The sequence below is a fragment of the Somniosus microcephalus genome, chromosome 17 (genome assembly GCF_052327205.1).
Source record: "Somniosus microcephalus isolate GS21.2 chromosome 17, FLI_Smic_1.0, whole genome shotgun sequence".
NCBI classification, from domain to species: Eukaryota; Metazoa; Chordata; class Chondrichthyes; order Squaliformes; family Somniosidae; genus Somniosus; species Somniosus microcephalus.
Genome location: NC_141003.1, coordinates 2,067,412 through 2,080,188, shown reverse-complemented (window position 1 = coordinate 2,080,188; position 12,777 = coordinate 2,067,412). Strand labels below are relative to the sequence as shown.

Below are 12,777 nucleotides of genomic sequence, written 5' to 3'. Positions count from 1 at the left end.
ACTCTGCGGGCGGAGGCCTACCTCGGGAGTAAATTTGTCCCTCTGAACAAACAGTGGGAACACTCTGCGGGCGGAGGCCTACCTCGGGAGTAAATTTGTCCCTCTGAACAAACAATGGAAACACTCTGCGGGCGGAGGTCTACCTCGGGAGTAAATTTGTCCCTCTGAACAAACAATGGAAACACTCTGCGGGCGGAGGCCTACCTCGGGAGTAAATTTGTCCCTCTGAACAGACAATGGGAACACTCTGCGGGCGGAGGCCTACCTCGGGAGTAAATTTGTCCCTCTGAACAAACAGTGGAAACAATCTGCGGTCGGAGGCCTACCTCGGGAGTAAATTTGTCCCTCTGAACAGACAATGGGAACACTCTGCGGGCGGAGGCCTACCTCGGGAGTAAATTTGTCCCCTCTGAACAAACAGTGGAAACAATCTGCGGTCGGAGGCCTACCTCGGGAGTAAATTTTATCCCCTATGTACAAACAGTGGAAACACTCTGCGGGCGGAGGCCTACCTCAGGAATACATTCCGACCCGTGAAATAATTCCGGAAGTACCCGCTGGGGTCCAGGCCATGAACAGTTCCGGTCTTGGCCCTCCAGGTGGTGGCAGTGTCAGGGCCCACAGATCCCAGTGACACAGGTGGTTCAGAACCATCCCTGGGATCTCATACACCTGGTTCTCCAATGACAAAGGAGGATTCCGTTTCAATCATTTATGAACGGAATCCCCTGATAAGCAATGGAATCCCCAAATAATTATAAATGTACAGAATAATAATAAATGTACTGAACTGCAATTTTATGCAAAAGATACTTCGTTGCAGCAACCTCAATAAAAATTTAATTTTTTGATAAATAATTTTAAACATCTTAATCCGGGTCAATATTTGCATAAACTCATTTGACATGTGTGCATAATTTTGGATTTTTAAATGTTTTATTTAAGCCTTATATAAACCATTATGCTGATGCAAGCAGGCGCTGTGCCTGCCTTTAGCAGCCATAAGAGATGCGTGGGCAATTGCTGGGCAGTTGTTGGGCAAATAGCCCAACTCTGCTCCAGCGATGCTCATTTTACAGGCAGTTCAGATGATCTGTCAAGGCGTAAATTGATGGATCGCAAGTTCCGGCTCCAAAAGTTGCAAGGACTTTCAAATGGATTACAGAGACGGTAATTTCAGGGCTATTTATTTCACCATGTGCATTCAGAATCTTGAAGACTTCCCTCAAATCCTCACTTAATCTTCTCGTAGTGGCATGAGCCCAGATTATCAAATCCCCTCAAACACATGGCGTACCGTGGCTGCAGTATGTACCATCTACAAGATGCATTGCAGCAAGTCGCCAAGGCTTCTTCGGCAGCACCTCCCAAACCCACAACCTAGAAGGACAAGGGCAGCAGGCACATGGGAACACCACCACCTCCAAGTTCCCCTCCAAGTCACACACCAGCCTGACTTAGAAATATATCGCCGATCCTTCATCGTCGCTGGGTCAAAATCCTGGAACTCCCTCCCCAACAGCACTCTGGGAGCACCTTCACCACACGGACTGCAGCGGTTCAAGAAGGTGGCTCACCACCACCTTCTCGAGGGCAACTAGGGATGGGCAATACATGCTTTGCCAGCGACGCCCACATCCCATGAACGAATTTTAAAAAAGTAACACGTAACTCCATTTCTGATAACATCCCAGTGAATCCGTAAGACTGTTTCCCATTTGTTAAAATGTCCTCCCTATAAATGGAGTTTACACTACTGGGTAAATGACCTCCTCCTGTGTTCTGGGGCTGGAGCCTCACTCCCCAGAGGAACATCAGGAAATTGAGCTCATTCAGTCTGCAAATGTTAATTAAATTTAGTGGATGAATTTCCGCTCCACTTTGGTTACAGAGAGAATGACTAGTATATCCTGCTTTGTCTTGGGTCCATTGTCTGGTTCTGTCTCTGTGAAGGGCCTTGGGACATTCTTCTACGTTAAAGCCGCTATATAAATAAAAGTTGTTGATGATAAAGGTCCTGATTACATGCTGCACGTGTGCCTGGGTTACTGCGGTTTCATACTGGCAGCGGGCGAGCAAAATAATGGTTGTCAAACATGTCTATCATTGACGGACATGTAATTGGATTTTTCATTTTTTTGGTCAATTTATGTGACCGATAAATCAACAGTGGTTGGTTGTTTCGATTAGTCGATGTAATTCCTCAGGTAGTTTTCTAGCAGCTTCCCTCAGTTCAAAATTGTCCCTTCCCTGCCACTCGAGTTCCGATTCGCTGCTGGTTTAGTTCTCAGTAAATCACAGTGTGACAGCAGGAAGTAAGAGTGAGAAACGAGTGCATCATATTGTCAATCAGGAATCTGATGTCATGTTGGACACTGAAGCACAGAGAATACTAATCCCATTAAACCTATTGCAGATTCTCGGTGATTCCTCACTCTCCGAGAACAATATTCCTGATTTCTATTTTCCTTTTATCTCATTTATTTCCTGTTGAGTGAATCAAGATGTTTACCGAATATTCAGCCCATGTTCAGAATGGATCAGTACCCGGCCCAGTGACTGCTTTCTGTGCTCAACAACTGGGAGATCCCATCACTGAGCAGATCCTTTCCTTCTCATTCTCAGTGTTTGTCTTTCACTCCGCTCCTCAATATATTCATTACTATTCTTTACAGGAAGTCACTGAGCTCGCGGAGAAGGGAAACCAGGCGGAAAGTTCCAAACTTCTCCTAACTCTGGTGATGGAGAAAGGCTCTGGGGCCCGAAGGGTGATGTGGGAATCCTTGGTGAAAATGCGCCACAGGTTACCAAAGCTGAACAAACTACTGAAAGAAATAGAGGAACTTGGTACGGTAACATCACCCACTGAATTCAGTGACAGATTCAAACACTGCCGATTTTATTATAATATCACCCAGATCTGAATTGATGAAAGTTCATTGTTTTAAACAGGTTCCGATCCATTTGATTACATGAACATCGCAGAAGGTTTATCCGAAATACCCAGTAACCTGAAAGGTAAGTGATGAAATGGGGAGTTCAAAACTTTTATTGAATTTCTGTAGATCAGGATCAGAAAAAGACAACATGGATTTACAAAAGGTAAATCATGCTTGACTAATCTACTGGAATTTTTTGAGGATGTAACTGGTAGAATAGATAAGGGAGAACCGGTGGATGTGATGTATTTGGACTTTCAGAAGACTTTCAATAAGGTCCTGCATAAGAGACTAGCGTGCAAAGTTAAGGCACATGGGATTGGGGGTAAGGTATTGACTTGGATAGAGAACTGGTTGGCAGACAGGAAGCAAAGAGTTGGAATAAATGGGTCTTTTTCCGAGTGGCAGGCAGTAACTAGTGGTGTACCGCAGGGATCGGTGCTAGGGCCCTGTTGTGTCGGTGTATAATAAGACACAGACTGCAGGAGAACGGTACAACAGGTGTTTACTAAACGTGGCTCACACTGGAACTGATCTGTACAGATTACTACTCAGTGCTATATACAGGTGTGGTCACTACCGGTACTGCAGTATACATGAGCTGTAAAACATAGTTCCCCCCTTAAAGGTATATACATTACAATTCCTCCCCTTTTAGATTAACAGTACCAGATGGGTTGTGGAGCATGCGCGATGCTGAGAGGCTCGTGGATACCACGTTTAGCGAGTTGTGCACGCCTCAGGGTAGGGCAGCACAGGGAGTGACCATCAGGCGGAGCAACAAAGGCAGGCAGGTAGTGCAGGGAACCCCTGCGGACATCCCCCTTTCAAACAGGTATACCGCTTTGGATACTGTTGAGGGGGATGACTCACCAGGGGAAGGCAGCAGCAGCCAACTTCCTGGCACTGGGGGTGCTCCTGCTGCCCAGGAGGGGGGGAAAAAGAGTGGGAGAGCAATAGTGGTAGGGGATTCTATAGTAAGGGGAACAGATAGGTGGTTCTGTGGCCGCAAACGTGACTCCAGGATGGTTTGTTGCCTCCCTGGTGCCAGGGTCAAGGATGTCACTGAGCGGCTGCAGGGCATTCTGGAGGGGGAGGGTGAACAGCCAGTGGTCGTGGTCCACATTGGTACCAACGACATAGGTAAAAAGAGGGATGAGGTCCTGCATCAAGAATTTAGGGAGCTAGGTAACAGATTAAAGGGCAGGACCTCAAAGGGTGTAATCTCTGGATTACTCCCAGTGCCACGTGCTAGTAAGTATAGGAATGGGAGGATAGAGCAGATGAATGCGTGGCTAAAGAGTTGGTGTAGGGGGGAGGGTTTTACTTTCCTGGATCACTGGGCCTGCTTCTGGGAAAGGTGGGACTTGTACAAGTCGGACGGGTTGCACCTGAACCAGAGCGGGACAAATATCCTTGCGGGGAGGTTTGCTAGCACTGTCGGGGGGGGTTTAAACTAACTTGGCAGGGGGATGGGATACAGGGGGGAGCTGAAGTAGGGGGGGATGTGCTGCCAATTATGGAGGAAAAAACAAGTCAGCTTGGTAGGCAGGGCAAATATATAAGGGCAAGGCTGGATGGCATCTATTTTAATGCAAGGAGCCTTGCAAATAAGGTGGATGAACTGAAGGTGTTGATAAACACATGGGTGTATGATATTGTTGCTATCACTGAGACATGGTTGAGGGAGGGGCAAGACTGGCAGCTCAATATTCCGGGGTACAGAATCTTCAGGCGAGACAGAGGGGGAGGTATAAGAGGAGGGGGTGTCGCAATATTAATTAAGGAGTCAATTACTGCAGTAAGGAGGGATGATATATTAGCTGGGTCCTCTAATGAGGCCATATGGGTGGAGCTTAAAAACAAAAAGGGGGCAAGCACTTTGCTGGGAGTGTACTATAGGCCTCCAAACAGTCAGGGGGAGATAGAGGAACAGATATGTAGGCAAATCTCAGAGAAATGTGCAAATAATAGGGTAATAATAATGGGGGATTTCAACTTCCCCAATATTAACTGGGATAGTCAGAGTGTGAAAGGCTCAGAGGGTGTAGAATTCTTAAAGTGCATCCAGGAGAGCTTTTTGAGCCAGCATGTAGAAAGTCCTACAAGAGAGGGGGCGGTACTGGACCTAATTCTAGGGAATGTGGCCGGCCAAGTGGAAAAAGTGCTAGTAGGTGAGCACTTTGGTGATAGTGACCATAATATGGTAAGATTTAAGGTGGTCATGGAAAAGGACAGGGATGGGCCGGAAATAAAGGTTCTAAATTGGGGGAAGGCTGATTTTAATAGGATAAGGCAGGATCTGGCCAAAATGGACTGGGATCAGCTACTTGTAGGAAAATCCGCATCGGAGCAATGGGAGGCTTTCAGAAGGGAGATTGAGATCATACAAGGGCAACATGTTCCCGTAAAGGTCAAGAGTGGTTCCAAAAACCACAGGGAACCGTGGATGTCAGGGGATATACGGGAATGGATTAGGAAAAAAAGGAGGGCTTTTGGTAGATACAAAAGGCTAAAGACGGAGGAAGCCCTAGAGGAGTACAAAAAGTGCAGGGGGATACTTAAAAAAGAAATTAGGAGATCAAGGAGGGGCCATGAAATAACACTGGCGAGCAAAATAAAGGAAAATCCGAAGATGTTTTATAAGTATATTAAGGGTAAAAGGATAACTAGGGAAAAAATAGGGCCCATTAGGGACAAAAGTGGCAATCTGTGTGTGGAGCCGGAAGATGTAGGAGGGGTTCTAAATGAATTTTTTGCATCTGTTTTCACTATGGAGAAGGACGATGTAGACATAGAAATAGGGCGGGGGGACTGTGATATGCTCGAACATATTAACATCGAGAGGGAGGAGGTATTGGCGGTTTTAGCTGGCCTAAAAATGGATAAATCCCCAGGCCCCGATGAAATGTACCCCAGGCTGCTGTGTGAGGCAAAGGAGGAGATTGCGGGGGCTCTAACACATATATTCAGGACCTCTCTGGCCACAGGGGATGTGCCAGAGGACTGGAGAACCGCTAATGTAGTACCATTATTCAAGAAGGGTAGTAGGGAAAAACCGGGGAACTACAGGCCAGTGAGCCTAACATCAGTGGTAGGAAAATTACTGGAAAAAATCCTGAGGGACAAAATTTGTCTCCACTTGGAGAGGCAAGGATTAATCAGGGATAGTCAACATGGCTTTGTCAAGGGAAGATCATGTCTGACTAATTTGATTGAATTTTTTGAGGGGGTGACTAGGTGTGTGGATGAGGGTAACGCAGTGGATGTGGTATACATGGATTTCAGTAAGGCCTTCGATAAAGTCCCGCACAGGAGACTGGTCAAGAAGGTAAGAGCCCATGGAATCCAGGGTGCCTTGGCACATTGGATACAAAACTGGCTTAGTGGCAGAAGGCAGAGGGTGATGGTCGAAGGTTGTTTTTGTGACTGGAAACCTGTGGCCAGTGGGGTACCACAGGGATCGGTGCTGGGTCCCTTGCTGTTTGTGGTCTACATTAATGACTTGGATATGAATGTAAAGGGTATGATCAGTAAATTCGCGGATGATACTAAAATTGGTAGGGTGGTAAATAGCGAGGAGGGTAGCCTCAGTCTGCAGAACGATATAGATGGGTTGGTCAGATGGGCGGAACAGTGGCAAATGGAATTTAACCCGGAAAAGTGCGAGGTGATGCACTTTGGGGGGTCTAACAAGGCAAGGGAATACACAATGAATGGTAAGACCCTAGGCAAGACGGAGGGTCAGAGGGATCTGGGTGTGCAGGTACACAGATCCCTGAAGGCGGCGGAACAGGTGGATAAGGTGGTAAAAAAGGCATATGGGATACTTGCCTTCATTAGCCGAGGCATAGAATATAAGAGCAAGGAGGTTATGATGGAGCTGTATAAAACACTGGTTAGGCCACAGCTGGAATACTGTGTGCAGTTCTGGTCGCCACACTACAGGAAAGATGTGATCGCGTTAGAGAGGGTGCAGAGGAGGTTCACCAGGATGTTACCAGGGCTGGAGCGCTTCAGCTATGAAGAGAGACTGGGCAGATTGGGTTTGTTTTCCTTGGAGCAGAGGAGGCTGAGGGGGGACATGATTGAGGTGTACAAAATTGTGAGGGGCATAGATAGGATGGATGCTGAGGAGCTTTTCCCCTTAGTAGAGGGGTCAATAACTAGGGGGCATAGATTCAAGGTAAAGGGAGGGAGGTTTAGAGGGGATTTGAGAAAGAACTTTTTCACCCAGAGGGTGGTTGGAGTCTGGAACTCACTGCCTGAAAGGGTTGTGGAGGCAGAAACCCTCACAACATTTAAGAAGCATTTGGATGAGCATTTGAAATGCCATAGCATACAAGGCTACGGGCCAAATGCTGGAATATGGGATTAGATTAGACAGGGCTTGATGGCCGGCATGGACACGATGGGCCGAAGGGCCTCTATCTGTGCTGTATTACTCTATGACTCTATGACTCTATAACACTCATTTAACAATTAAATATCAAACTAATTACAATTAACACTTTTAACATGCAACATTAGCTGAAAATAGTCTATTTATATATTCAGTCTTTGGGGAGGCTTCCTGATCCTTTCTGGATAGCGCCTTTCCCGAGTGTCTTGCTCTTGGTGCGGAGGCGATTCTGGCCCCCTGTCGTCGGTTGGTTCATCAGCTTCCGATGCTACTGTTTCTGGGGTAGATGCGACCTGTACGTCGGGTTCATCACCAGGTACGTATGGGTGAGGCATTGGGGTTGATTTGTTCCTGTGACTCTAGGATCTGGTCAGCATGGCGTCTCACGATGCTCTCCCCAACATCCACTGTGTACATTAGTGGGCCCTGCCGTGTGCATATCGTTCCTGGCTGCCATTTTTCTGTTCGGTAGTTGCGGGCCAAGACTGGTTGCCCTACATTGAAGCTCCTTGTTGGCTTCTCATGGATGTGCTGGAATTGCTTACTCTCAACATCTCTTCGTACGTTTGGTCTGAGCAAATCCAGGCGAGATCTTAACCTTCGGTTAAAGAACATCATGGCTGGGGCCTGGTTGGTGACTGCATGTGTCGCATTCCGGTAGGCGAACAGGAAATTGTCCACCTTGTGCTGCAGCGGAATGTTGTCATTGTACATAGCCTTTATTGCCTTCTTAAAGGTTTGTACGAACCTCTCAGCCAATCCATTTGTGGCTGGATGATACGGGGCGGATGTGTAATGCCTTACCCCATTCTTTTTCAAGAACCTCCGGAACTCTTCGGACACAAACTGTGGCCCGTTGTCGGAGCAAATCTGTTCTGGCAAGCCATTCCTGGCAAAAATGGTCCGTAGGACTGCAATAGTTTTCTCTGTGGTGGTGGAGGACATTTTGATGACCTCAGGCCATTTCGCGTGCGCATCTGCGGCTATTGAAAACATTGAGTCCATGAATGGACCAGCAAAATCAATATGCACCCATTGCCATGGAGATGAGGGCCACTCCCATGGGTGTAGAGGGGCCTGTGGTGGTGCATTTTGGACTTTCTGGCATCCTGAGCAGCTCTTGGTCAGGTCCTCAATGTGTTTATCGATTCCCGGCCACCACACAAGCCCTGGCTAGGCTTTTCATTTTTACCCCTCCCAGATGACCCTCATGAAGCTCATTGAGCACTCTATCCCTTAACTTGGGTGGAATTACCACTCGGGATCCACACATCAAGGTCCCCCGGCACACTGACAGCTGTTCTCTCCTTGTTGAGAATGCTGCCAACAGTGAGTCGCCATGTGCTGGCCATCCCTTCACCATCAAATCATATACCCGAGACAGTGTCGGGTCATTTCGGGTTTCCTTTTCGATACAAGCGTTAGTTACCGGTAGGTATTCAACTATAGTCGAATGGAATATTTCGACAGGATCCACTGCTGGTGCTTCCTCCGCAGTAGGCAGTGGCAGGCATGATAGCCCATCAGCATTTCCATGCTGTTTCGTGCCCTTATATTCAATCTCATAGTGGTGCGCCCCTAGAAAAAGTGACCATCTTTGTAGTCATTGCGCAGTCATCATCGGAACGCCCTTCTTCGGATTAAAAATGGAGACAAGAGGCTGCTGATCAGTCAGCAAGGTGAATTGCTGCCCGTGCAGATAGTGATTGAACTTTTTCACTCCCCACACTAGGCTGAGGGCCTCCCTGTCAATCTGGGCATAGTTACGCTCGGCTGAGGTTAGTGATCGTGACGCAAAGGCTATTGGCCTCTCTGAGCCGTCCGAGAATTTGTGCGACAGCACCGCTCCAATGCCGTAGGGTGACGCATCACATGCCAACCGAATTGGTAATGCCGGGTTGTAATGGGCCACTGCCTCTTTCGATGTGATTAGTGTTTTGCTCTTCTGGAAAGCTCGTCTACATTCGTCACTCCACTTCCATGGCACCCCAGTTTGCAGTAGGGTGTTCAGTGGATGTAGTATTGTAGACAAATTTGGCAAGAACTTATGGTAGTAGTTTACCAGCCCGAGGAACAACCTCAGTTGTGACACATTTTCCGGTGCTGGAGCCTTGACTACTGCCTCAATCTTCTCTGGGGACTTATGTAACCCCTCTTTATCGATAACGTGGCCACAATACGAGATCTGTTTTCTAAAAAAACTCGCATTTGGGGCGGTTAGCTCGGAGCCCATATCCCTGCAATCTAGTGAGCACCTGCTCCAGGTTGGCAAGGTGATCACTGTCATTTTCGCCCGTGACCAGGATGTCGTCCAAATAACACTGGGTCCCTGGGATCCCTTGCAGGACTTGTTCCATTGCCCTCTGCCAAATAGCCAGAGCTGATGCTACCCCGAATACCAGCCGGTTGTATTGGTAGAGACCTTTATGGGTGTTGATTGTGATGTATTTTTTTGATGCTTCTTCTACCTCCATTTGCAGATACGCCTGGGCCAGATCAATCTTAGTGAAGCGTTTTCCTCAGATAGCGAGGTGAAAATATCTTCAATCCGCGGAAGTGGATATTGTACGGTGTGAAGGACCGGGTTCACTGTTACCTTAAAGTCCCCACAGATGCGAACCTTCATTGGTTCCCCAGGCATGCTGCTCAATGACTTTTTCATCACAGGGACGATGGGTGTAGCCCACTCGCTCCAGTCTACCTTGGACAGTACACCTGAACATTCCAGACTCTCCAGCTCTGCTTCGACGGCTGGGCGGATTGCCTAAAAAATTTTGGGCTTGCATTTTCTTCAATTTTAATCGTCGCTGTCATGCCTTTTAGTGTTCTGAGTCCTTGCTGGAACACCACTTTTGCGTCAGTTAGGATCTTTGACAGTCGCCCAGGTGTGACGTCGTCATCCTTTTTGTCAGCCACAGTCAGTGCCTGTATGGAATGCCAATCCAGTTGTATTTTCCGGATCCATTCACGTCCCAGTAAAGGTGGTCCTCCATCTTGCAATACATACAGGTCTAGTTTTGGTGTTTCCTTACCGTTATATATAACGGTCACCCTTATTTTTCCTTTGGGGTAGACTTTTTGCCCCGTGTACATCTTCAAAATAATTTTTGTGTCTCTCAAGGGTATGTGTGAGAATAGCCGCTCGTAGTCCCGTCGGTTTATGACTGTTAGGGCTGATCCTGTGTCCAATTCCATCTTTACCTGGACTCCTGCTATCTTGAGAGTGACCCAAATGGTTCGGTGATCCTCCGTTGTGATCACATTATGTAGTTTCAGACAACTCGGTTCCCTGCTTTCGGAGTAGTTATCACTCTTTTGTTCGTCTGAACTATTCCCTGTCATCTTATGTACCTTCTTGTACTTTGCTTTGGTAGGTTTCTTATTGCTGGTTTTCTTTCCCGACCTGCAGACTCGTGCTATGTGTCCTACTTTTCCACACTGCCTGCACACTTTGTCTTTGAACCAGCAATCATTCCGGTCATGTGTTGTTCTGCCGCAGCAATAGCACTTCTCTGTTCTATATGACATTTCGTTTGTGCCATATTCTTGCGGTCTCTGTTGTATCTCTGCAGCGCCCCGTGCTGCTGCTTCATATGATACCGCAATGCTGAAAGCCTTTTCCAGCGTAAGGTCCTTTTCAGATAAAAGCCGTTTCTGGGTTCCTTCACTTTGAAGCCCACACACAAACTTGTCCCTTAAGGTATCTGCCAGTCCCGCTCCAAACTGGCAGTGTTTCGATAGTTTGCGCAGTTCTGTTAAATAATCAGCATTGCTTTCATCCTTATGCTGGTTCCGTTTGTGAAACTTGAATCTTTCTGCTATCAGCAGCGGTGTGGGGTTTAAATGTTCCTGTAGTATCGTTACTATGTCTTCAAAACTCTTTTCCATTGGCTTCATTGGGGTTACTAGATTTTGTAATAAACCATACGTCTTTGCACCCATTAAACTTAACAATACCAACGCTTTCTTGTCATCTGATACCTCATTTGCCTTGCAGTATACTTCTATTCGTTCGACATATGTAGTCCAATCTTCGACTTCATTGTCAAATGCGGTGATACTGCCACTCTTCAGCATTTGGGGTGTGGTTTAAAATGGCATCTCCCAATGGCTTAAAATGGCGTCTCCCATGCTTTCCTTCCTCCCCCGCTGCTGCCAACACCGCTCCCGGCGGTTCTCATGGCAATGGCAGCGCCCTGTAGGTTTCGCGCGCTTCTCCTGCGCTGCTGCCAACGCCGCTCTCGGCGGTCCTCGTGGCAATGGCGGCGCCTCGCGGGTTTCTGCGCGTCTCTCTCCCTCTCTTTGACGCTGCTCGGCCCCTGAGCACCGGCTGTGCCCTGTGCACTCTGCCCGCTCTCTCTCTCTCCCCTGTCGACGCTGCTCGGCCCTTTGCTGTGCCGCGCGGTCGGACTCTAGCCCGCCGCTGTCCGGGAAGGGTCTGCGCACTACCTGTTGCCAGCCCATTTTGCTGGACCACCTCGACTAGAAAGCCAAGCCTGGCTCTCAACAGCCTCCCCCGCAATTCTCGAGTCTCTGCTGGATGACTGGGCGGTTGCCCGTGGTCGACGCCCAAGTCTCTGGCCTTGACCTCCAATCCACTGATCTCCAGGAACGAATCCCCGGGAGGTGATGCAGAGTTGCAGGTAGGTTCGAACTTGCCTTGTCGCCAATGTTGTGTCTGTGTCTAATAAGACACAGACTGCGGAGAACGGTACAACAGGTGTTTACTCAACGTGGCTCACATTGGAACTGGTCTGTACAGATTACAACTCAGTGCTATATACAGGTGTGGTCACTGCCGGTACTGCAGTATACATGAGCTGTAAAAGATAGTTCCCCCCTTAAAGGTATATACATTACAGACCCCAGTTATTCACAACATATAATGATCTAGACGAGGGAACTAGATGTAATATCTCCAAGTTTGCAGGTGACACAAAGCTAGGTGGGCGTGTGTGCTGTGAGGAGGATGTCAGGAAACTCCAATACGATTTGGACAGGTTGGGCGATTGGGCAGATGCATAGCAGATGCAGCATAATGTGGATAAATGCGAGGTTATCCATGAAATGAAGAGTAGATTGCCTTTCAAAAGCTAGGCTTTATTAACCTTAAAAACCAGCAGCACATCTTAAGCACGCAGTCTCAACCAAAACTGTGGAGAACTGAATTTAAGATGGCCACCACAGATCACATGACATCAACTACCAATGAGTTTACAGCATATATCTCAAGGCAGGAAAACAGGCAACCAATTACAATGCTTCTTATAAAACAAGAATAATCACCACATTCACCCCTCCTTTTAAAATATACTTCAACCTAGGTAGCCTTTACAATTTACAATTAGTTATTTATGACTAAAACAATACATATATAATGTTTCAACAATTTTAAAATTTTACTATCAAATTATTTTAAAAGTCCATTTTTAATCG

The 12,777-nt window shown here is 47.3% G+C and overlaps 1 protein-coding gene across 1 annotated transcript in view; it reads left to right on the top strand.

The window, feature by feature from the left end:
* Positions 1-12,777, top strand: part of LOC147105443 (NACHT, LRR and PYD domains-containing protein 3-like) — a 73,780-nt gene that overhangs the window by 16,427 nt on the left and 44,576 nt on the right. The window contains exons 3-4 of the mRNA XM_086009810.1: positions 2,676-2,847; positions 2,953-3,018. Coding sequence (XP_085865936.1) covers positions 2,676-2,847; positions 2,953-3,018 — 238 coding nt within the window. The remainder of the gene's footprint in view (positions 1-2,675; positions 2,848-2,952; positions 3,019-12,777) is intronic.